We start from the raw sequence: 24539 nt of genomic DNA on the forward strand, positions 1-24539 counted from the left end.
TCTGAGTGCCTATGTACCAAGTGAATCTCATCTTCACGTCAACTCTGGAGTTTTCAGCTAAGCAAACAAACTCTAGGAAACACGTGGTCAAGGCCAGGCATGTGACTACATCATAATATTGACCTAGGCTTGTTTGATTCCAAAGCCCAGATACCACCCATCAGGCCATGAGGGAGGAAATGTGGACTTTATTCTGTGGGCTGCAGGATCCCAGCAGAGGGGGAGGAAGACACAGAGACACATTCCATGTCCTGACTGGAAAAGTGACCTGGGGGAGGGGTCAGGGGGAGGAAAGCTGCTGATTAATGGCAGCTCTAGGAAGGAGAGGTCTTTACAGTTATTGTGGAGAGATCTGTACCTTTGATTCTGTTGTAGCAGCTGGGTTTTTATCTACAGTAGATTTTAAGGGATGAATTGATTCATAAGCAGGAAACCCTTTGCAGGGAGACGTCCAATATCCAAATTAATGATCTAACCACCAGAAGACAAAAATGAATATAGGACTGGGCCCGATGGCTCACGCCTGTAATCCTAGCTACTCAGAAGCCTGAGCTCTGAGGATCGCAGTTCAAAGCCAGCCTGGGCACTAAAGACTAAGAGACTCTTATCTCCAATAAATCACCAGAAAATCGGAAATGGTGGTGTGGCTCAAGAGGCAGGGTGGTAGCCTTGAGCTGAAGAGCTCGGGGACAACGCCCAGGTCCATAGGTCAAGTCCCATGACCGACAAAAAAAAAATGAATATAGGTAAGTCTCCCAGCTTAGATATGGCAGGATGGGAACCAAGCTGGGATGAGGGGACTCGGCCAGTTCTGCCAGCATGCCTGCTGTCCCTTCACTAAAGAACCCAATGGGAAAAGGTGCCTCTCACCTGTGGCCCTCAGTTTCCCCCTCTACAAAAAGTAGGTCTGCTTGGATAGCTGTGTCACTGCCATTGTGTCCCTCCTCCCCCCTCTCTCCGCCCCCCAGTCAGATACCCACAGCTCCCCATCTGGCCAGGAGGAGTCGTTTTTGTGTCTCCCAGGAGATACAAGAGTGGCCTGCTGCTGGGGAGAAGGGCTCCCTTGCATGGGAGCTCACTGTCCTGCTTTCACCTCCGCTTAACCCAACTTTAGTACCACCAGGGAAGCCTTCCATATATTCTGGGTGATTGGCTCACAGGAAAGCAGGCTTTCCACAGAAGAGGAAACTGAAGTAGGCACGGGGAGGTGGACTGGTTGAAAAGTGTCTGTTCTGGCACTGGAGACTAAAGGCCACCTGCTATCTCTATACTCAGGAGCATGGAGGAGCTGCCTGTCCGTCAAGCCAGGCAGATAGGAGATGTGTCACTGCTCTATGCAATGTGAAAATAGAGCCTCACCTCAGAGTCAGGCTAGCAAAGCAGGGACAGAGCACAGCCCCTCCTCATCCCGCTCTCCCCACTGAGTGGATGGGGGCATGGACTCTTTCTCTGTCCTCACTACATCTTTGCTGAGTCTTGGTGTCCTTTGCTGTACTGACACCCATTTGAGACAAATCCCTGTCCAGGCCTCTGCAGGGCCGAGCTCATAAACAGCAGCCGGCTCTGCAGTGGGAAGGGAGGTCATAAATAAGAAGCTGTGACACTCGGACAGGACAGCCGGCCCAGCGCAGGGCACACATCCATCCCCGGGCTCCCCCGCCCGTGTGGCGGATGGCACCATCCCCTCTGCACTTCACACATAGGCAGGCGTGCTCCTTAGCAAGCCAACGGGCTTTCCATCCAAAAACCCTCCAAACACAGACTCAGCCCGTGGATGACAAACGAGGCTTCCCTTTCCTGCTCCCCCAGCAGGTCCGGGGCTCTGGGGAGGAGCGAGCTGCAGAGCCCAGCCAGTGTCAGAACAAAGAGAACTGGAGCAGACAGGGATGCCAGACTCAGGTGGCACTGGCACACTTTGTAAGTGTCCATAGTTTGTGTCTTGAAGGCTCCTTGATGCCCACATGCGAAAGTCTTAGTCCCAGCTTGGTGCTTTCAGAACTTTAAGATGTGGTGTCTCCATCAGGCTCAGGCCTTTAATCCTAGCTGCTCAGAAGGCTGAGCTGTGAGGATGGAAAACTGAAGCCAGCCTGGGCAGCAAAGTCAAGAGAGTCTTATTTCCAATAAACCAGCAAAAAGTCAGACGAAGAAGTATGGCTCAAGTGTTAAAGGACCAGACTTGAATGAAAAAAAAAAAAAGAGCCAAGTGAGAGAGCTTAAGACCTGAGTTCAAGCTCCAGTACCAGCATACACAAATACACACACACACACACACACACACACACACACACACACACACACACACACGGCCATGAGGTCCACAGGTCACAAGGGGGGGAACATTGTGGAGGGGGATAGGGAGGTGATATGCCCCCACCAGGTCCAAAAGCAACAGAACTCATTGATCAAGGACTAAAATTAACAAAACTTCCAGCCAAAACAAACCTGCCTCTTTAGAAGTCCATTGACTTCTGTTGTCATGGCAGCAGGCTAACAGCACGTGGCTTCAGGATTCTGCTCTCTGGGACTACAGCATTTGATCTCATGATCAGTCATTGGTGTTGCCAAGAAATAAATCCCTGCGCACGAGATGGAGAATTACTTTTCTCACCCACTTTAAGGACCATGGTCTAAGCACCCTTAACAAATGTCAGGTTGCCAGGAAAAAAGCATAGCTCAGGCAGTAAAGCACCAAGCAATCTAGCAAGTTCAAGGCCCTCAGCTCTACCTCAGTACCAGCCCCACCCCACCCCACCCCAGCACCAAAAAAAAAAAATCACATGCAAGTTTTCCAAAACAGAGACATGAATATATTTTGGATGCACAGGTTCAAGGAAGAGTAAGTCTGATCTCATAATAGAGTTAGGGAGAGCTGGCAGAGTACCTTCAGAGTCCTATTGGCCTCCATTCTATGAGGCCTGGATTTCTCAGAGAAAGCAGAAAGGGGTTTTTCTCGATGTGATTGATGGCTCTCTTTGGGTGAGAAGGTTCCTGATTCGATGACTAGCTTGGAAAAGAATTCTGGTTTCATTCTGGGGAGAAGAAAGAGCAGGAGACCAGGAGGTCAGAGGAATTGTGTTTCTGCACTCCCTAGTGTCCTTCATTGTAAAGTACTTACACACATCCACGGTGCCACACCTTGGGTTATTGTCTCCTAAGTCTCAACTGGAGGAAACTAAAACTAATCGGGTAAAACAGGTAAAACGTGTGTAGGCTGGGCCATGATGCTTCACACCTATCTACTAGCTACTCTGCAGGTGAGATGCCAGGAGGATTGAGCTTCTAGGCCAGTCTAGGTGAAAAAGTTCTTGAGACACTTCTAGACAGAAAAAGTTGGGTGCCGTGGCTCATGCCTGTCATCGCAAGCCCCCAGGGGAGACCTAAACAAGAAGCTCACAGTCCCTAGTGGATCAAGCGAAAGTCAAGAACTTGTCTCAAAAATAACCACAGCACAAAGGGCTTGAGACTTGAGCCAAGTGACAAAGTGCCTACCTTTTAGAAAGCACATAGTCCTGAGTTCAAACGCCAGTACAGCTAAAGAAACTGAGAAATGAACAAGCTTTTTTAAAAGAAGTTTATAGGTGAAGACCTAAGTTCTTTTTTTCTGCAACTTACTCTTGTGTGATTTCAGTGCCCAAGCTGTAGGGCAAAACACCTTAGCACACAGTATGACTATATGGGAACGTCAAAGACAACTCTGAGGAAGGCCTGCCCAGAGATGTGGCATTACAATTGGAATACCTGTTGGAGCAGACAGTGTTCGTCGCCTTGGGTTCTGAAGGATTATCCTGTCACCACTTGGTGTGGAAGGAACTAGACACCTTATATATTAAAGACATTGAGCCAACTGAGCAGAGAAAGTCATGCCCACAGACCAGAACTTGTTAGAGATCCTTCAAAATACGCCTGAGGAGAACCCGGGGGTTGAGAACAGGATACAAATGGTATGTGAAGGACCTCGCTCTAATTGATTAGCCCAGCTGGGAAGGAAAAGGTCTAAATCTCTCCAGAGATCGCTGAACCGGCAATATTTATGTCTTTGCCTATTAATGCTGGAAGAAAATTGAGTCAGCAGTTACTGAACAAGCTGAGTCCTCCAAACAAGAAGAGATAAACAAAAAGCCCGTGTCCTCGGCCAGAGGAAGATGACAGCCCAGGTGGGAGTAACCGAGATGCAGGATTTTTGTTGACTTTTATTCACATGTAACTTTTTCCCCCTAAATAAAGGCTACAGACACCACAGATGTGAGTGGCTTGGCTGAGAGTAGCACCCTGGAGTAGGCAGGTGCCCCAAATTCTCCCCTAGGATCCACACTCTGGGTACCCTGGCAGAGTAGGCAGAGAACCAGTCCAGAAGGGGGTTAAAAGAGATACTTAGGGAGCCGGGAGTTTGGCCTAGTAGTAGAGTGCTTCACTAGCATGCAAGAAGACCTAGGTTCTATTCCTCAGTACCACATACATGAAAATGCAGGAGTGGTGCTGTGGTTCAAGCCATAGAGCTTTAGCCTTGAGAAAGCCCAAGGATAGTGCTCAAGCCCTGAGTTCAAGCTCCGGGACTGAAAACAAACAAACAAAAAACAAAACAGGTATTTATACTGCCTTGGCTAAAAAGCACTGACTCCAGTCGTGGGCTTGTGAATTCACTCAAAGCAAGATAAAAGCTTGACAGCCTCATCTCCATTTTTCATCTGTCTTTTTGCTCTGGGTTGTTGTCTGGAGTTGTCGTCGGGAGGGAAGAAAAGGGTTCATTGGCAATATCTTTACAAAGAGGAAGTAAAGAGCGCAGAGGCTCACGCCTGTACTCCTAGCTGATCAGAAGGCTGAGATCTGAGGATCAAGATTTAAAGCCAGCTCTGGCATTAAAGAATGTGAGGCTCTTATCTCCAGTTAATCACTAGAAAAACAGAAGTGGTGTTGTGGCTCAGGGGCAGGGTGGCAGCCTTGAGCTGAAGAGTGCAGGGACAGGGCCTAGATCCAGAGTTCAAGCCCCAGGACCCACAGAAAAAAAAGGAAGTGTGCCCCTCTCCCCCCCCCAAAAAAAAGAACTTCTGGGCCTGCTCTAGAAAATAAGGATTTGTTTATCCTGGTAAGTAATGGTTTTAATAACAGCTTCCCAAAATAAGAACCCCAGAACCCTTTCCTAATGCCCAGGACTGAGTTAATCATCCAAAGGACCACACCAAGGACCAGGATTGTTTAATGCCTGGTTGTGTAGACCTTTCCCCCACTGCCCTAATGCCTTGTCTATTTAAACCCATAGCTCACGTGTGAAGCATGTCCTCACATGGCAGAAGATGGGCTGAAGTGTTTACTTGCCCCCTTCCTGCAGTGAGCCATGCCAATTAAAAGCACGCCTCTGGCACGTCTTTATTTGGAGTATAGAGCTAAGTGGCCAAGCCCGATGTGGAAATCCCGGGAGTGTAGGTTTGGGGCCTAAAACATTGGTTTTAGGGCCACCCAGACCACCCCAAAGCACAGGAGGCACAAAAATCACACACACACACACACACACACACACACACACACACACACACACACGGAGAACATTTGGTCTTCATCATAGTTGAAGGAGAATCTGAAGGAGGGGGGTAGGATGGAGTTGAACTGAAGTTAGGAGCAGAGATTAAGGAGAAAATAAGACCCAAGTCATTAAAATGGGTGACCCTAGGCTGTCTGTCAATCAGCATCTTCTCTCCTTGCTGCTAGGAGCCTTCTGTCCCCAGTACATGACAATGACATCTTCAGGTCTTAGCCACAGCCCCCAGACCCCTACCAGATCTTTGGGTCAGTGAATGGGAAGGGACTACAGCCACCCTGCTTTCCCCTTTACTTCAGCCCTGCGCATCCCCGCAGGACGCTGGGTTCCTCAGAGGCTCTCTTTCCTAAAAAATAAGGCTGCCACACCCCAAAGGATATGGGCCCTGCTTCTTCCACAAGGGATAGCCCCAAGTGCACAGACTGTCCTCGATCTCCTCCTAGGCCTGGGTGACCTCCCCCCTGCCCCGCCTGGCTTCAAGGGCACAGACAGCTTGCATGGGCCACTACCACCACAATAAATTCCCACAGACCAGGCTGCTGCCGACGCAGAGGGGACCCCAGCTCCATCGGGCACACAGCGCTCTGCAGTCTTACGTTCCAGCAGAGGGAGAATGCAAACACAGGAGACGGAAATCCCACACCCATTCAAACAAAGGACAGGTGCCCGTGTTCTGTGGCCCCTAAGGTGTGAGAGGAGACTGGTTTCTTGAAGTCTCTGCATGCCAAGATGGAGTCTTCGTCACTGGAGGATGGAAGAGAGCTTCCCTCAGCTTCCACTTCACGCAAAAACAAAGGTCCTTGAGATCCACGCATGACAAGTCTGTCAAGGTATCTCCGAGCAAGATGAAGGTGTCATCACAGATTTATGAAGTAGAAAACTAGAAAAATATTTCCTGGGAAGTCAGTCCAACACTGAAAAAGGCAGCTCTTGCCAGTAGCTCTTATTCTTCCCGACCTAAGCAAATCAGTCTAGCAACTCCTAATCCTTATACCAGGATTTGGGGTGGAGAAGATGGGTGAGGCCCACCCCAAACCCAGGTAACCTTCAGGACTTTCTTGTGCTAGACAAAGCTCTCATTCTTTCAGTTTTTACCCATTTCAGAAAAAAAAAGGAGTTCTCGGATCTTTACCTACTCAAAAAGGACTAGGCAGGCTTAGCTAAGTCCTCAAAGGTCTCTCTCCTAACTTAACCTCTGAAAGAAGGTGTGGTGGGAGGAGAACTTAACTGCTGTCTTGGATTTACTTCTGAACCTAGCCCTGTTGATTCTTGTGGAAAATAGTAGTTTCCCATCTCTTCATTCCTCACCTCGGGTCTTGTTCCAGATCTTCGCGTGTGATTGTTTTCACACTAATAGAATCCAGGTTGTTACAGCACACTGCTGGTTCTCATGTTCACATGCACTGGCCCTCACCACCTAGAAACTGCTCCCAGTTATCACCAAGAGTCATTCATTTGGTTCTACACTGCCCTGCCTTGGTGCATGTGGTGTTAGTGACTGTCACTTCTTGGCCCTGATTTCCTAGTGTCTCTACCAATAGGGACTGACTTCCAGACTGCCTGCCTCCTTGTACACAATCTTATCTCAACCCTTACAGACTGCTCTTCTTAACTCCCACTTTCCCAGGATGTTTGTCACCCCGTTAGACCAAGGCCACCACCCTCACTCACCCCAGTGTGTCATTCGGGAATGTGACTCTACACACATGCCCATGCATACACATGTGCATGCCTACACATGCATGCTCACATGCCTACACATGCATGTGTTGTGCCCAAAGTTCACAATTCCCCTGAAAGTCCACCAGAGTCCAATGCAAGCAACAAAGAGCTGTTTATTAGCAAGCTCGAGCTTGGTCCTCCGTGCCTTGGAAACCAGTGACGCTTGCAGGCCTCGAGTGCAGAATTAGCACAGCTTTTATAGTGCAGAATAAACAGGTTTCAGTTTTCATTCTCACAGCCTCACGTTTTAGTTAACTCTTACCTAGAGACGTTCCTCAGTTTCTTATCGGTTCTGATGTTACGGTTTCCCACAGAAGTTGGGTGTACCTTTGAATGTCCTTGCGAGCTCGCTGAGTATACATCCGATGGAGCATCTTGAATGTCCTTGCGAGCCTGCTGAGTATACATCCGATGGAGCATCTTGAATGTCCTTGCGAGCTCGCTGAGTATACATCGACGGAGCATTTTGCGGTTCTCTTGAGAAGAAGAAGAGGTGAGGGGATTTTTCAGAACTGAACTCTTACAGAATGGAGGCTGACTGAATAAGATGGAGTCAGTCTAGCTGCATTCAGTTTAGCTACCCCTCTTCACGTGCATACACACACGGGCGCACACACACACAGTAGGTAACTTGGTAGAAATACTGATTTGGTTGCCACAGTTCTGCCTCTCACTGCCTTGGCAGGATGTCATATGTGCCAGCTGGCTGATGCCCATCTGTGCTTCCTCTGGAGTGCCAAGCTGTTGCTCAGGTTCCCCCCAGAGGCCAGCTCTGACTTGGGAAGATCTACCACACCTGTGGTTTTCACTGTGGCCTGCTGCATCAATGTGCATGCATGCGTGCGGCGTCTGTGCTGGCAGAGTTGGCTGAGCTGCGGGGATAGGAGCGCGCTACTGGAGCCCAGAGGTTAGCACTAGCTACCCTCGCCAGGACTGATCATGTTCCAGGCTAGGTGCTCTCATAAAGCAACTGCACCCTGCACGGTGACCTCAGGAATTAAGCCCAATCATAGCTTTCCTCGTCTATAGTGCTAAGGATCCAGTTTTGAGGCTGGCAGGATCCAGTTCTGTGGCTCCAGAATACCCTAGGGTTGGGCACAGAGACCAGGCAGCTCTTAGGAATGGCCTTGGAGCTTTCTAGCCTGCCAGGGGCTCCAAAGCTAGGGAGGGCCCAGCCACTCTCAGCCCGTGACCTCAGTCCTGGGGGCGGAGCCTGTCCCAGCACTCTTTATCTACCTTCCTGCCCAAAGCCCCTTGCTGTGCTGTGGGCCCAGATTCAGCTTGCACTCACCCAGGTTGACACATCTCTGTACCTGCAGCCCAGGGCTTTGTTCCTGAAGAAAATCAGAGCCAGCCAAGGCCACTGACTGCTGGAGCCATGGTAGGGGCCCGTGGTGTGGTCAGTGGGTATAGCTCCAGGCTGGCCCCGAGAGCTAGGTGTGGGAAGATGAAGCTGAAGTAAGTGTGAGGCCCTGGGGCAGCCAAGGGGGAGTCCATGAGGACCCACTTAGCGTGAAGTGAAGGCTTGGGGGAGGTGATGTCGTGTTGGGAGAGGTCTGGGAGGGTGAGGCCTCAACTGGACTCCCGTGCTTTGCTGGGTGAGCTTGGGGAAGCCACGTTTAGCATTTTTGGTGTTGTCATTGCAAGGCCTAAAGAAGATACGAGACAGAGAGGAAACCAGCGTGGTATCTGGCAATACGATGGTGTCCAACGAAGGAAGTTAGCCCAGTGACTCCGTGCTGTAGCTTAGAGGCCAGGGGATTGCCTTGTGCTAGAGCTGCTCTGATCCCCATCCTCCCTTCTCCGGGGCTCCTGCTCAGCTGCTACGGTCCTTCCACGGGGCCCTGAGCAAGGCTCTATCTGGAGCAAGGCCAGTCTGACTTTGCAAGAGTCCTCCTTTGATCTCATCTAGCTCCTTTGGCCTAAGTGGGCTGAATTCTCCAGGCAGTCTGCTCATCTGACCAGGAGGCCTTCTGTGGGGTCACATGGCTTCAGAGCTTCCGACAGGCTTTGATCTTCCCCCTTGCCCTCACCTGATAGCTCTGGGGCCAAAGGGGAGCCTGAGCTCCACCCTGAGCCCTGGCTGCCCTCCCTCACCCCCGCTCTGCAATGAGTGGGGTGTGGGTTGGAGACACAGAGGGTGGAATTAGGACAGGCACTGGATGCTTGCCTGCTCAGACCTGGCTTGTTTCCTAACACAGGTCCACGGGCACAAAGGAGTCCAGTTCCAAAACTGGGCAAAGACCTATGGCTGCTTCCCAGAGATGTACTACCAGCCCACATCCGTGGAAGAGATCAGAGAGGTGAGGGGTCACCTCACACCAACAAGGCCAGAAGCCCGGCCTTGGAGGCCGTAGCCTTGGTCTTGCTGGGCCAAGAGGAAGTCTGAGCGGGAAACCAACACAGGAAGAAAATGGGTTATCTTATGTGGTATCAGGTATCTAATAATCCTGTGAGGCCTGGAAAAACAAACAAAAGTCTAGCCATTATCCCAGCCTTGGGATGTCGTGGTGCTCAAGCAGGATGTACATTGGAGGGCTAGTGGCCAACCTGAGAAGCCGAAGCTTAAATACGGGCTGTGGCAGCCTGTACCTAGAAGTGTGAGGACCTGAGTTCCTACCCTCGCAAGCAGGCAAGAAAGTGGCTTTCAGCTGTAATCCCAGATGCTCAGGAGACTGAAATCTGAGGATTGTAGTTCAAAGTCAACCCCTGAAGGAAAATCATGAGACTCTTATCTTCAGTTGGCCACCAGAAAACCAGACATGGCGCTGTGGCTCAAACTGGTAGATTGCTAGACTTGAGCAAAAGAGCTCAGGGACAGACAGTGCATAGGCCCCAAGTTCCAGCTCTACCACTGACAAAAACAAGACGGGGAGAGAGAGAAAAGAAAGGAAGGAAAGGAAGGAGGGAGGGAGAAAGTGCACACACACACACACACACACACACACACACACACACAGTGCAGCGACCTAAAGGTAAGTTAGGTCTTGTAGCTTTCGAGGCAAGCGAGGCCTCTGAGGCCTGGGGACACCCAGGCCTGGAGCACCTACGCCCCCTGCAGGCTGGGCCAGGTTCTTGCACACACTGGCTCCTCTGAGAAAGGCCTGACTCCTTTGTCTTGGCAGGTGTTGGCGCTGGCCAGGCAGCAGAACAAGCGGGTGAAGGTGGTGGGCGGAGGTCACTCTCCCTCCGACATCGCCTGCACTGATGGCTTCATGATCCACATGGGCAAGATGAACCGGGTTCTCAAGGTACTGGAGCGCTTGCTCTGCCCCGCCCCAGACAGTCCCCAAAGGACACGGGACTCCCCGCCCACTCCTGAGCCCTCCCTGGACTCTCTCAGGCTACCTGTCAGGTCTGTCCAAACCCTACAGCCTTGGGGACCATGCCCCCCCCCACTCACACAGCCTCCTCTCCCTTTGCTAGCACAGGAGTGGAAAACCCGACTCCCAAAAGGGTCACCCAGGGTGACTACCCCAGAAAAGCCAAAAGTGGGAATCAGCGTGACTTAGAAATGGAGGTTGAAAAGCACAGGGTCAGCGACAGCGCTGGACACAGATCTAGGATTGACATTGTGCAGTTCAGACTGCCACGAGCCAAGCAGCTAGGGGCAGGGGGAAGCCCCCAGCTCAGGCCTCCTGCCCCCCCCCCCCAGCCTCTCCAGAGCAGTAGTAGGTTTTGTTGGGTAAACTCCCTTCTCTGCAGCCTAGGATCTGCTTTTCTCTCTATTTTCTTAATTTTCTCAAGCTGACAAATTCTACCTCTTAGAAAACTATCCTAGCCAAGACATCAGTCATGGCAGTCATTAGCTCTGATTGCTAATTAGTGAGGACTGAGCTCCAGCAATTGCTTTTCCTGAGCTCTGTCTGTGTTCCGGGTCAGTGTCGCTGAGTGGGTGCTTCGAGGTCAGAAGGATGTAGTCACTCTCATTTCACTTCTGCCAGTGATGTTGGCAACCTTAGGCTTCAAGAGATCTCAGAGTCACCTCTGTGAAATGCAGACTGTTCATACCGCCCTGGGTGGCCGCTGGAGTGGCTGACACAGCACCCTGGGCGCACAGCAGGCACCAGACAGAAGTTAGGTCTGCACTCATTCCCCTCTTGTTTTTAGCGTTTGCCCAGGTTGTCCCACAGTGAAAGCAAGAGGAGACGGTCCCTCCACGTACAGAGCTCTGATGCTCTTTTACTGCTTATGTTGCATAGCTTCACCTTTCCCGGTGAAGCTGGTGGGCTGAGGGCACACTGGCCTGGAGAATCTGCCCCCCTGACTATGCCACGTGACTCTCTGCCCTGGACTTGCAAATGCTCACAGGAAATAACTTAGACCTGCGCGCGTGCGCATGCGCACGCTTGCACACACACACACACACACACACACACACACACACACACACACACGAGCCTGGTTGGGTGGGATGGGGTGAAGGTAGGGGAGCAGCCCATCTCCTCCCTGTGTTGGCTCTTGCAGGTGGACAAGGAGAAGAAGCAGGTGACCGTGGAGGCTGGCATTCTCCTTGCTGACCTACATCCACAGCTGGACAAGCATGGCCTGTCCCTATCCAAGTAAGAGTCCTCCAGTGACAGGTGGGTCCAGGCAGCTCTTCATGTCCTGCTCTGACCTGGGCTGTACTCTTGCGGATCTGGTGGGAACCTGAGAGCACAATTCTTTAGAGGAACCTTCTTCTTGGGAACCTGTCTTCCCTTCAAGGAACTCCTCTCCCATCCTCTATGGGCTCAGGAAATTGAAAGAATTGTGCCTGACCTAGGCTGAGCCTTCCGTAATAGTCTTAGACAAAGTGAGACCCTCATGGATGGGGCGTTTCTAAAAATTTAAATTACCAACTGGAGATGAAAACACAAGAACATGCAAAGTAAGCACAGAGCGGGTCAGGAGAGCGGTCTCCCCGGCCCCCCGCCCATGGCTTCATTGCCCTTCTCTCCCAAGGTGGTGCCAGTGTTAGCTCGGTGTAGTACCAAGGGAATTCCCTCAAAAGAGAAGTTCGATGTGGCCTGCGGCGCAAATCGCTAACTGCTGGTTCTGACCGCTAGGGGGAGGCAGGAGGTGTTTTGAACCCTGGTATATCAGCGCCATGCGGCTGGTGTCTGTGGTTGGCCTTCAAGTGTGGGTGGGTGTGGGTGGGTGTGGGTGGGTGGTCTGCCGGCCCAGGCCTTCCTTCCCTGGCTGCTTGGCATTTAGGCAGCCATTACTCCTGCTTCTCTGAGATCACCACACTCAGACCCTTGCGGCACCGTGTCCTCCATGGGCAGACCTTGCTCAGGCCTCAAGAGGTAACCCCAACTAAAACCCAGACACCATGCGCAGGGAACTCTGGGGAGAGAGCAGGCAGGCGCAGAGGCCGGCACACACAGCACAGGGCAATGGTTCAACATCATGGCCCCCTGAGTGTGTGGGTGCCACAGGCTCCACGTTGGCTGGCCCACCTGTCCTGTCCTGCTCTTTCCTACAAGTGGCAGGGGAGAGACAAGGCACCAAGCAGAGAGGCATTGCCTTAGAAGGAGGAGAAGGCAGGGCTCTGAACAGAGGGAACAGGCATGAGCCAAACCCCAGGCTGTGTGTGTGTGTGTGTGTGTGTGTGTGTGTGTGTGTGTGTGTACTTGTAGAGGCCTTTAAATGGACAGTAGGACAGAAGCAATGACCGATGTCAACAAGACTAGATGTGTTTTCATTAATAACGGGTGTTAGCATCTGGGAATTTCTGTGCTGTGTCTCTGGCTTCCCAGGGGGACGCTGTCCTCCTCACACACACCCCATGCCACAGGGTTAGCAGCCTCTCCCCAGAATGTCCACCCAGGGACAGCGTCCAGGGACAACGTCCGTCAAACAGCTCTGAGCATCCCAGGGTCTACAGGGCGGGGGACAGGAGCAGCACCTCAAGTCAGCAGCCCACTGGGTGGGTGTTGGGGACATCTGCTTGCCACGCCTGTGTTGTGAGGAGCGTGGAAACTGAAAATTGCCTCGCCATTCTTTTTTTTTTTTTTCTTTTTTTGCCAGGCCTGGGCTTGAGCTCAGGGCCTGAGCACTGTCCTTGGACTTTCCTCAAGGCTAGAGCTCTACCACTTGAGCCTCAGCACCACTTCCGGCTTTTTTCTATATATGTGGTACCGAGGAATCGAACCTGGGTCTTCATGCATGCTAGGCAAGCACTTTAACCACTAGGCCAAACTCCCGGCCCCGTGCCTCGCCATTCTTGAGTGGGGAATCCTGCGATTGCTTTATCCCCTACGAGACTCACGTGCTCTAGGGATCCGTCCACTCTGCACGCAGAGCCTCCCTCCTGCTCGTTCTGGGGAGCCCCAGGCTGAGGGCCACAGCCTTCTCCTGGGGCCCCAGCATCCTCTGAAGTGACAGGGCCTCTTGTCCCTCTTCTCACAGCACGGGGAAAAGAGCCATACTCAGCCCCAGCTGAGAACCACGGAACGTCCATGAGGCTTTGTGGGCACTGTGTGGAGGAGCCTTAGCTTAGTGGCAGATGGAGGAGAGGGATCTTGTGGGCTTCTGAGACCCTAAATCTGACCTGTGTTCCCACTAGCTCTTATTACAGGGTCAGGAGAGCCCAGGCCAGTGGGAAGGGTCAGGTTAGGGGAGATGTGGGATGAAGCCCCAGGCAGAGGATGCGCAGAACTTCTACCCTTCAGGGCTGCCCACTCAACCCAGACAAGTCTAATTGCTATCCCGCTTGTCCCCATAGCCTGGGAGCTGTGTCGGACGTAACGGCAGGAGGCGTCATCGGGTCTGGAACACACAACACCGGGATCAAGCATGGCATCCTGCCTACCCAGGTGAGTCTCCCTGCCTCCAGGGGCAGCTCAGACTCTGCACCACCGGAGACTGGCAGACAAGGTCCTGAATGTCCAGGGTGAGGAGCTGGCGGAGAGTCCTAGCACCACCCCTCAGTGGGGATAGCCACGCAGGTGTGCTGCCTAAGGTCTCTGGACAGGGCCACGAAGGTTATCAGCTAAAAGGAAGTGTAAGCTCAGCTGGGTGTGGTGACGCGCACGCACAATCGCGGAAGGAGAAGGGTTACTAGTTCGAGGCCAGTCCGGGCAACATTAGCAATGCACAAAACCAAATCACAAACAAAAATGCTGGAAATATCTGGCTCAAATGTTTGGTCCCATGCAGAAAGCCCTAAATTCAACCGCCAGTATTGGAATGGAAAAGAGAGAGATTCTATCTGGCTATGACCATAGGTATGAAACATAAAATGGTGGCCAGCCAGTGGCGACTCAAGATGTCTTTGTCAGCACTATCCTTGAGCAAAAAAAAGTTTAGAGATAGTACCAACCAAGGCCCTGAGTTCAAGCCTACGCAGACACACAGACACACACGCGCCCCCCCCCACACACACACACCCCCCCCCACACACACACCCCACAACATGCCCAAGATCCTACCTCTGATAAATACACAGCTCTGCCCTTCACAGATGTTTAGATCTTTTTTTGAAGCATTTCCCAGGCGAGCTCTCATCTGCTGCTCTGGACCCAGCTTTGGTGAGAAATTATCATGAGGCAGAAACTCCCTCCCACAGCTGGCCACCGTGCCTTGCTTCTGCCACGTTCTCCTCTTGTCTTGGGTGGCTGCTAATCGGAATTAGTTCAACTGTAACCATTCTCTCACCCTGAGCACCCTGCCGCCAACTAAGTGTCAGAAGCAATTTCCATCCAAATTAGCAAAGAGTGGAGCATGTTGAAGGACTAAACAGCGAAGAGGAGGTCCCCTCCGGAAGGCGAGGTGAAGGGGAAATGGGGCCATTTACCAACTCCATTTCCAGCCCATCAGGCTGAATGCCTGCAGAAATCCAGATTCTGGCTGGGTGTGTCTGGTCAGGCAGGTGTGGTCCCTTCCTCAGGGGAGGTCTCTGGAGGCGGGGAGAGGTCTGTGGCACCAAGGAGGAACAAATTTGGCCAGATTATGGGAATCCACGATCGAGGGCTGAGGGCCATGACCCAGAGGCATGCAGGCCCTGGCTTGTCCTCGCTAAGCAAGCACTTCCAGGACAACACTCGGCTCTTTCGCAGCCTGACTGTGCCCAGAGACCCCTGTGCTCTCTGGCGGTCCTCTGGAGTGGCCTCCCTACTGAGGGCGAGCCAGTCTGGGGGGGAGATGTCTGACCAGGGCTCTCAAGTGTGGCCCTTGTCCCACTGCCAGGTGGTGGCGCTGACCCTGCTGACGGCCGACGGAGTCCTTCTGGAGTGCTCCGAGTCCAGCAATGCCGAGGTGTTCCAGGCTGCACGGGTGCACCTGGGCTGTCTCGGGGTCATCCTCACCATCACCCTGCAGTGTGTGCCTCAGTTCCACCTGCTGGAGACATCCTTCCCCTCGACCTTGAAGGAGGTACTGTCCTGGCTCACCCCTGTCCAATCTCAGCAGATAAACAGGGGACTTGGACCAGGGGTCCCCAACCACAGGACACCCTATGGCCCACTGAGCAGGACGGGTCACTGTGATATGAACCCCTTTCCTGGGTGGCCCTCTGCCGGTGGGAAGAGGAGGCTCAGTGGAATCCTCACTTCCAGGGTTCCCCACCTCCCTCCCAGGACCAATGCCATCTCTCCCCTTTCCTCTCGCCGGGCCAGGTCCTGGATAACCTAGACAGTCATCTGAATAAATCAGAGTACTTCCGCTTCCTCTGGTTCCCACACACGGAGCACGTGAGCGTCATCTACCAGGACCACACCAACAAGGTAAGAGCAGTGCACGCCCAGCTTGGCCATCATCCTGGAGCAACCAGCCCCAATCCTGTGCACCCTCACCACCTCGCCCCTGCAGCCACCCTTCCACTCCCACCTCACCCCTGCAGCCACCCTTCCACTCCCACCTCACCCCTGCAGCCACCCTTCCACTCCCACCCCACCCCTGCAGCCACCCTTCCACTCCCACCTCACCCCTGCAGCCACCCCTCCACTCCCACCTCACCCCTGCAGCCACCCTTCCACTCCCACCTCACCCCTGCAGCCACCCCTCCACTCCCACCTCACCCCTGCAGCCACCCTTCCACTCCCACCCCACCCCTCCAGCCACCCTTCCACTCCCACCTCACCCCTGCAGCCACCCTTCCACTCCCACCTCACCCCTGCAGCCACCCTTCCACTCCCACCCCACCCCTGCAGCCACCCTTCCACTCCCACCTCACCCCTGCAGCCACCCTTCCACTCCCACCCCACCCCTGCAGCCACCCTTCCACTTTCAGGCTCATTGCCATCCTCAAGGCCAGTGAGACAGGGCTAATATGAAGAGCAAGGCAGGCAGGCCAGAGGTGGTGTGGAAGGAAGTTAAAAAGGCAGCCAAGTGGGGGCCCAGTGTAGTCAAGCATGTAAGGGAGCCTAGATGCAAGGGGGGGAGCGGATAGCAGAGGACAGAAGTGCAGACAGGACTGGGCAGGATGGAGAAGAGTTCCAGACAGCTGGGATGGGCCGCAGAAAGCTTCACACATCCCTCCTTCCCTGGTCTCCTCACCTCCTATTCACAATGGAAGACAAGAGCACTGTAGGCTCTCCCCCCATGTCCAGAGGGAGCAGGCTGCTTCCTGTGGAAGAGAGCAAGGCTCCTGCCCATGAGACCATGACGCCCGCAGTGTGCAGGGGCCAGCAGAGAGCGCCCAAGGCGTGTGTGCTGAACACCAAGAGTGGGGACAAAATCAGGACACACACACAGACGGAATCACAAAAAGAAAGAAGCAGGACAGGAAACTGGCTATGCCACCCAGAAGTGGGGCCTCTCTCTGCCTTCCTCCTCAGCTTGAAGCCACTCCCAGAACACGTATCCCTAAAGGACATTGTGATAAACATGCCAGAAGGCAGCTAAGCCTTGTGCAGAACTAATGACAAGTTCTCTTTCCCAGCCGCCGTCCTCCTCGGCCAGCTGGTTTTGGGACTATGCCGTTGGATTCTACTTACTGGAGTTCCTGCTCTGGACCAGGTAGGATACAATGGAACCTTTGCCTGGCATCTGCCACGTGCTGTTTGGGGTGCGTTCTCCATCAGAAGAGGTGCCCCTTACCTTTATGCATGCAGACTGAGTCTGTCTCCTAGGTCTAGACACTGGTGCTCCTCCTGGAAATATATTTGGGTCCCCTGGAGAGCTAAGGGCATCTTAAGGGCAGTGGAAGTCATGAGAAGGAATTTGAACAACAGAGTATTTAAAATAAGCCAGCCAAGGATTGAATGAAAGCTATCTCTTTGTAGAAGGAAGAAAACAAATTTTGTACTTAACTCCTGCAAAAGTACTCAGATTCGTAGTGTTATCCTCAGCATGAATCTCATGCATTTGGATGTAGAAATAGGGAACAAAAGTTTTTCTAGTCTAAAATAATACAAGCTATCCACCTGCTGTGTGCAAGTAGATTGGAAAGGAAAAGAGGGGATTGACAAAAAAAGGATGCTACATAAGTGCACAAGAACCAGGACTGTAATAAGGTAGGAAAGGGTGTTAAAGGAGGATGGGTAAATGGATAGATAGAGTGAAGATATGAATATGTGTGGGCGGATTGATGGATGGATAGGTGAGTGGGTAAGTGGGTAGATAAATGAGTGGATAGATGGAGGTAGATGGATGGATGGATGGATGCATGAGTAGATGGATGGATGGAGGTGGAAGGAAGGAGGAATGGATAGATAAGTGAATAGATGGATGGGTAGAGATGGATGGATAGGTGGATGGATGGATGGATAGATGGATAGATGGATGGATGGATGGATGGATTCATGGATGGATGCATGGATGGATGCATGAGTAGATGGATGGATGGAGGTGGAAGGAAGGAGGAATGGATAGATGAGTGAATAGATGGATGGGTAGAGATGGATGGATAGGTGGATGGATGGATGGATGGATGGATGGATGGATGGATGGATGGAAATGGATAGATGGATTCCAAATATGTTAGTCAGGATTTGATTTTTCATTTCTGTGGCAAAATACCTAAGAAAATCAATTTTTAAAAAGAAATATTTGCTAGACATGGTGGCTCACGCCTGTAATCCTAGCTACTCAGGAGGCTGAGATCTGAGGATCTTGGTTCAAAGCCAGCCCGGGTACTAAAGTCCATGAGACTCTTATCTCCAATTAACCACCAGAAAACTGGAAGTGGGGAGTGGCTCTGTGGCTCAAGGGCTAGGGAGAAAGCCTTGAGCGGAAGAGTTCAGGGACAACATCCAGGCTCAGAGTTCAAGTCCCATTACCAACAACAACAACAAAAAGAAGAAATGTTTTCTTGGCTCATGGTTTTGGTGGCTTCAGTACATGGTCACTTGGCCCCATTACGGTGGGCCTATGAAGAAGCAGAGCAACATGGCAGAGAAGGCAGAGTGTAGCAGACATGCTTACCTCATGGCAGCTCTGAAACAGAGACGAGAAGAGGTGGAGCCTGAGGGAAGGAGCCGCCCTTCAAGGCGGTCCCCAGAAGCCTAGCTCCTCCTGCTAGAAACCCCTCCCAACTGCCCATTCAACTGTGAACTCGTCAATGGGCCAATCATTGATGAAACGAACATCCTCAAAAAAGCTACCAAGTAGAGGCTAAACTTCAAACTCAGGAGCCAACAACGGTGACCAGGTCTTTTTTTTTTCTTTTTACATAAATCCAACTAATAATCTTCTATAGATGAGAATTCACCTGCACCTGTGACCAAATGCAGCTCCCGCAGTCTCTCCCAAGGGCCTGGCCTCATAAATGACTTTGGGCTTCTTCTTATTGCAATAGGCTGAAGGAAAAGTGGGGTGAAAGGGGAGTGATCAAAAGCCGAGCTTTGGGCTCAGTGGAAATTCCACGCCTCTCCTCCACTGTATCTGGACGCTGCCAGCCCATTCCTGGCTGCACTGTGAGCCCGTGTCTAGCCCTCAGGCCAGAGATGATGGACAAGAACACTCTTGTCCCTTCCTTTCTATGATGACAGCTCTGGTGTTAAGCCTCTGTGATTCTCACAGCCCCTCTCTGAGTGAGCCTCAGATGCCATCAACAGTTTTCAATGTGCCCAATGCTGACTGGATCCAAAACATTGTGCGGAGGGCTCAGTGCCTGGGCCTTCTTTTAATTTGTGCGACCTCTCTGAAAGGTGATGCCTTATCCTTAATACAGAGAGTACTTGATAAATGGCTGGAAACAGATGCCAGTTCTCCTCACTCATTAGCTTCTTTCTAGTATTGATGCTGCAGCTTGAAGTCAGGTCCTCAAGTTTTCAGTTGGCTTTCTTTTTTGTTTTGTTTTGTTTTTTGGTCGGTCGTGGAGCTTGAACGCTGGGCCTGGGCACTGTCCCTGAGCAATTCAGCTCAGGACTGCTGCCCTACCCCTTGAGCCACAGCACCACTTCTGGTTTTCTGGTGCTTTTTTGAAGGTAAGAGTCTAACAGTCTTTAGTGCCCGGGCTGGCTTTGAACTGTGATCCTCAGATCTCAGCCTCCTGAGTAGCTAGGATCACAGGTGTGAGCACGAGTGCCCAGCTTCTTAACCCCTACAGTAATTAAGAGGCGTGGGATAGGATGACTTCCACGGTATTCCTGGAAATCAATCTGTTGACAACATGTGGAAATTAAAACTCCCTTGCCCATTGCCCCAACGATCTGGTAAAGCTTTGAGGCAGAGACATTTGTGACATGAGGTGATGAGGAACTAAACTTTGTCCAGATAGTCATGAACAATGGCTAAAGACGTAAGATGTACAAGGACTCAACCCAGCAACTGGGAGAATGATTCACAGCCATGCTGGCTTGGCCTGGAGGGATAAGCAACCAGGGGTCCTGAGTGGTAGAATATGTCAGAGCAAGGCCTAGATTTGGAAAGAACTCAGCCCAGTGCCTGGCACACAGTGAACCCCAGGTGTTATAGTTAATTCTGCTCCCCCGTCCTCACGTCCCCGACCCTGTCCCCCGTCCTCACAGCGCGCCCCCCGCCCTGTCCCCCGCCCTGCCTCCCGCCCTGTCCCCCGTCCTCACAGTGCCCCCGCCCTGTCCCTGCAGCACCTTCCTGCCGTGCCTCGTCGCCTGGATCAACCGCTTCTTCTTCTGGCTGCTGTTCACTCGCAAGAGGGAGAACAGCCATGTGAGCCACAAGGTCTTCAGCTACGAGTGCCGCTTCAGGCAGCACGTCCAGGACTGGGCCATCCCCAGGTAGGGCCTCAGAGGAGGCGGCGCCCTGGAGTCAGGAGCCTTGTCACGGGGGAGCTGGGGGCCAGGCAGAGCCTCAGAGACAGGCATTTGACGTCCCTGTCCCACCTGATGTCTGCGTTCTGACCACTTGGACTGAGGGCAGAGAGAAGACCAAGGAGGCGCTGCTGGAGCTGAAGGACATGCTGGAAGCCAACCCGAAGGTGGTGGCTCATTTCCCCGTGGAGGTGCGCTTTACCAGGGGCGACGACATCCTGCTGAGCCCCTGCTTCCAGAGGGACAGCTGCTATATGAACATCATCATGTACAGGTGACCCACAGGCCACTGCCAGGGAGGGGACCGGAGCGGGGAGAGGCGACAGGCCACTGCCAGGGAGGGGACCGGAGCGGGGAGAGGCGACAGGCCACTGCCAGGGAGGGGACCGGAGCGGGGAGAGGCGACAGGCCAGTGCCAGGGAGGGGACCGGAGCGGGGAGAGGCGACAGGCCAGTGCCAGGGAGGGGACCGGAGCGGGGAGAGGCGACAGGCCACTGCCAGGGAGGGGACCGGAGCGGGGAGAGGCGACAGGCCACTGCCAGGGAGGGGACCGGAGCGGGGAGAGGCGACAGGCCACTGCCAGGGAGGGGACCGGAGCAGGGAGAGGTGACAGGCTCACTGCTGGGGGCAGGGTGGGAAGCTGTCCCCTCCTCTTTCCCAACCTTCCACTGCTAGCTCTGGTGCCATCTTCTGATCCTGGCGTCTGGATGCCCTCTCTCTCCTTGAGTTCCCATAGCTCTTCCTTGCTATGGCCTGTTGTGCTCTATCCCACTTCTGATCTATAATGTATTATTATGGTGCCCAGCTTTCTAATGAGCTAATATTAATTATGAATAGATACCATGTGGGAGGCAGAGACCATGTTTCCTGTGTCCACTCTCGGTGATCTTGACAGCCCGGAGAGTTATGTTGAGGATTCTGAGACCAGGTTTGGGTTGGGCAGATAGAAGACAGTGCGTGATCCCAGATACCTTCTGCATGGATGCATTCTCGCAGCGCGATGGCTCTGCCAGGTCCTGGGCTGTCATCCACACGTGTAGCCACACCTCCTCCCCTTTACCAGGCAGGCAGCGTGTCCCTGGGCGGCTGAAGTTCCTCTTTTCTAAACTTTCATGTCTAAGATTTCCTCCACCTCCCTATGGTATCCTCATTCTTCACACCCCCTCTCTGGCTTTGCAAAAAAGCAGCCTTCCTCTCACTTTGTTTTTGTTTTATTTTTTTCCAAGTCTTGGGGCTTGAACTCAAGGCCTGAGCACTGTCCTTGGACTTTCTTAAGGTGAGAGCTCTACCAGTTGAGCCACAGCACCACTTCCAGCTTTTCTACGTATGTGGTACCAAGAAATTGAACCCAGGTCTTTGCGCATGCTAGGCAAGCACTCTACCACTAGGCTGAACTCCCGGCCCTCTTCTCACTCATCTTTCTCACTCATCATTCTTATCCCCAGCATTGAGCCCCCCTCCCCCAAATAAAAGAAACTGCTGAGAAGCCCAGGGGACAACTCAAGGATGCACAGCAACTTGGAGAGCCTGGAAAGATGGAGGGAACGTGGGCTTAGTTCATAGAAGGACAGGTGTGTGGTGAGGCTCACACCCCAGCAATGTTCTTGTTTATCTTCTGCCTGTGAATGCAAATTCACATGAGGGAAAGCCGCTGTGAGGACACATCACCACATGTGTGTCTGAATGTTTCTAATGAAGACAGTTATTGCACCAGGAAGACTGACTGGCCACATCTAGTAGGATGTCCAGTCACGTTTTCCAGACATTCATTGAGGTGGCCTTGAGATTTCAAGGTTCTATCCAACCTCTACGAAGGTCGCCGAGCACTGAAGGAAGACTCACGACTGTCATCGTAGCTACTCAGGACACTGAGATCTGAAGATGGAGATTGAAAGCAGGCAGGAAAGGCTGTGCAGCTCTTTTCTCCACTTACCACACACACAGAAAAGAGCTATAAGTAGAGCTGTGGGCCCAAGTAGTAGAGCACCAACAAGGCACAGGAAAGACACGAGGTGGTCGGGAATTTCCAGCTCATTGTCTTACTCATGGTCTGTCTTTGACGAAGATTGTTCAAGCTCCCAACAGCATTCAGATTCCAACTAAATAATGTGGGAGGGGCACACAGGGTCGAAACCCCCTGGAGATGGGCGGTGTCTGCTGCGCTGTCCTCTACGCAGAGTTCGCCTGGCTCCCAGCACCATGCTAAGAGACAGCCGGACATGGGAAGTGGTCCAGGTGGGGCCTGGCTCACCACCTTGGCTCTCCTCCCTCCAGGCCCTATGGCAAGGATGTGCCTCGGCTGGACTACTGGTTAGCCTACGAGACCATCATGAAGAAATTTGGAGGCAGGCCCCACTGGGCCAAGGTAGGACTTGAGGGCTGAGCTATCCTTGAATGGAGGGCAGTGGCTGTGAGCCATGGCATCCACCAGAGGGCGCCAGCCTCTCCCTGCCTAGACTGACCTGCCAGCATCCGGGTCTCTGCTGCTCTCTAGCCCAGAGACTGCCATATGAAATGTCTCCCCGTGGCTTTATCTGGTTCTCATAGAAAGCCTGAAAGCAGGATATGACAGGCATCCCTGAACCCCTTTAACAGATAGGATAGTGGGGACCCACAAAGGGTATCACACAGCTGCTCAGTTGAAACTGGGGTCCCATGGTGGTCTCAGCCCCTTCCAGCTTTGCTTTCCAGCCCTCCCCCTCTCCCCCTCCCAATTCTATTTGGCTCTGAGAGAGGCACCAGTGCCTCTGGGAGACGGTGTCACAGAGGCTCGGGGACTCAGGGCCCTGTGTCTGAGAGTGAGGCCCACTGTTTCTGCTTGCTTCCACAGGCCCACAACTGCACCAGGAAGGACTTTGAGAAAATGTACCCCGCCTTCCCCAAGTTCTGTGCCATCCGCGAGAAGCTGGACCCCACTGGAATGTTCCTGAATGCCTATCTGGAGAAAGTGTTTTACTGAGGCAGGAGAGGAAACCAAGCCCACCCCTCTCCCCGTCCACACCTCTCCTGTCCACACCTCTCCTGTCCACCCCGCTCCCTGTCCACACCCCTCCCTGTCCACCCCTCTCCCTGTCCACATCTCTCCTGTCCACACCTCTCCTTATCCACATCTCTCCTTCCACACCCCTCCCCATCCACATCTCTCCTGTCCACACCTCTCCTGTCCACACCTCTCCTGTCCACACCTCTCCTGTCCACACCTCTCCTGTCCACCCCTCTCCCTGTCCACACCCCTCCCCATCCACATCTCTCCTATCCACATCTCTCCTGTCCACACCTCTCCTATCCACACCTCTCCCTGCCCCCAACCTAGGCCTTAAGCATGGAGACCCAGCAGCCACCAGTCCCATCTCCTGCTCATCCTCTGGAGCAGGAGGCACCGCCACCCAGATCCGTGTCTATTTCTTCATGGAGCACATCGCCTCACTCTCCTACCTAGAGCCTTCGCACCACTTTTCCAGGAGAAAGGTGCTCCCAGGAAGAGCCAGGCAGGAAGGGAAGTTGCGGGGGTTCACCCCTCTCCTCCAGAGCGGACCCCTGAGCCAGAGCTTGCGCATGGAGGAGGTGTGGCTCTGCTCTCCTCCTCCAGCAGGGTCTTGGGCGCTCTCGGGTGTGCGCCCACTTGCACCAGGACGGCCCTCTCCCAGGCAGGGCTCTGACCCTCCCCACAGCCTGACATCACTTGTCCCTCATGGGTGTGCGCCCACTTGCACCAGGGCGGCCCTCTCCCAGGCAGGGCTCTGGCCCTCCCCACAGCCTGACATCACTTGTCCCTCATGGGAGCTGACTGACTACCGCCCACTTCTTCCCTCAGCCTAATTCTGTCTCCATCTTTTCCTACCAAACATGCCTCATTGCCCTGGATTTTAGATGGCTTACGTTTTATGAGCTGTGAATGGTGATTGCTCTGTGGTTGGTCGTTTGTTTGCACCTCACAAGTACTGGAGTGGGAGAAGTCCCGACAGTAAGGGAGTCATACAATGGCTTCAGCCCCAAAAATCACGGGTCAGTAAAACGTCAGTCCCCAAAGGACAGAAGCAACGGAATGTTCTGGAAAGGGACCTTCCGATTGCCAGAAAACCCGGGTGTCCTTTGGGGTTTAGGCTTTTGATAACTCAATCTACTCT

General features: G+C 52.9%; 1 protein-coding gene across 1 annotated transcript; it reads left to right on the forward strand.

Annotated features, from left to right (window-relative positions):
• The first annotated feature begins 8522 nt into the window (after positions 1–8522).
• LOC150049453 (L-gulonolactone oxidase) lies at positions 8523–23495 on the forward strand. Its single transcript, XM_090353647.1, has 12 exons — positions 8523–8636; positions 9457–9558; positions 10381–10506; positions 11723–11817; positions 13965–14055; positions 15428–15613; positions 15856–15963; positions 17121–17197; positions 20230–20379; positions 20522–20686; positions 22687–22777; positions 23243–23495. Exons 1-12 carry the CDS (start codon positions 8634–8636, stop codon positions 23369–23371), a joined length of 1323 nt encoding a protein of 440 aa, XP_090209773.1. The 5' UTR covers positions 8523–8633; the 3' UTR covers positions 23372–23495.
• The last annotated feature ends 1044 nt before the right edge of the window (positions 23496–24539 follow it).

This window comes from Megascapheus bottae, chromosome 20 (assembly GCF_031878675.1).
Source record: "Megascapheus bottae isolate mThoBot1 chromosome 20, mThoBot2.hap1, whole genome shotgun sequence".
Lineage (NCBI taxonomy): Eukaryota > Metazoa > Chordata > Mammalia > Rodentia > Geomyidae > Megascapheus > Megascapheus bottae.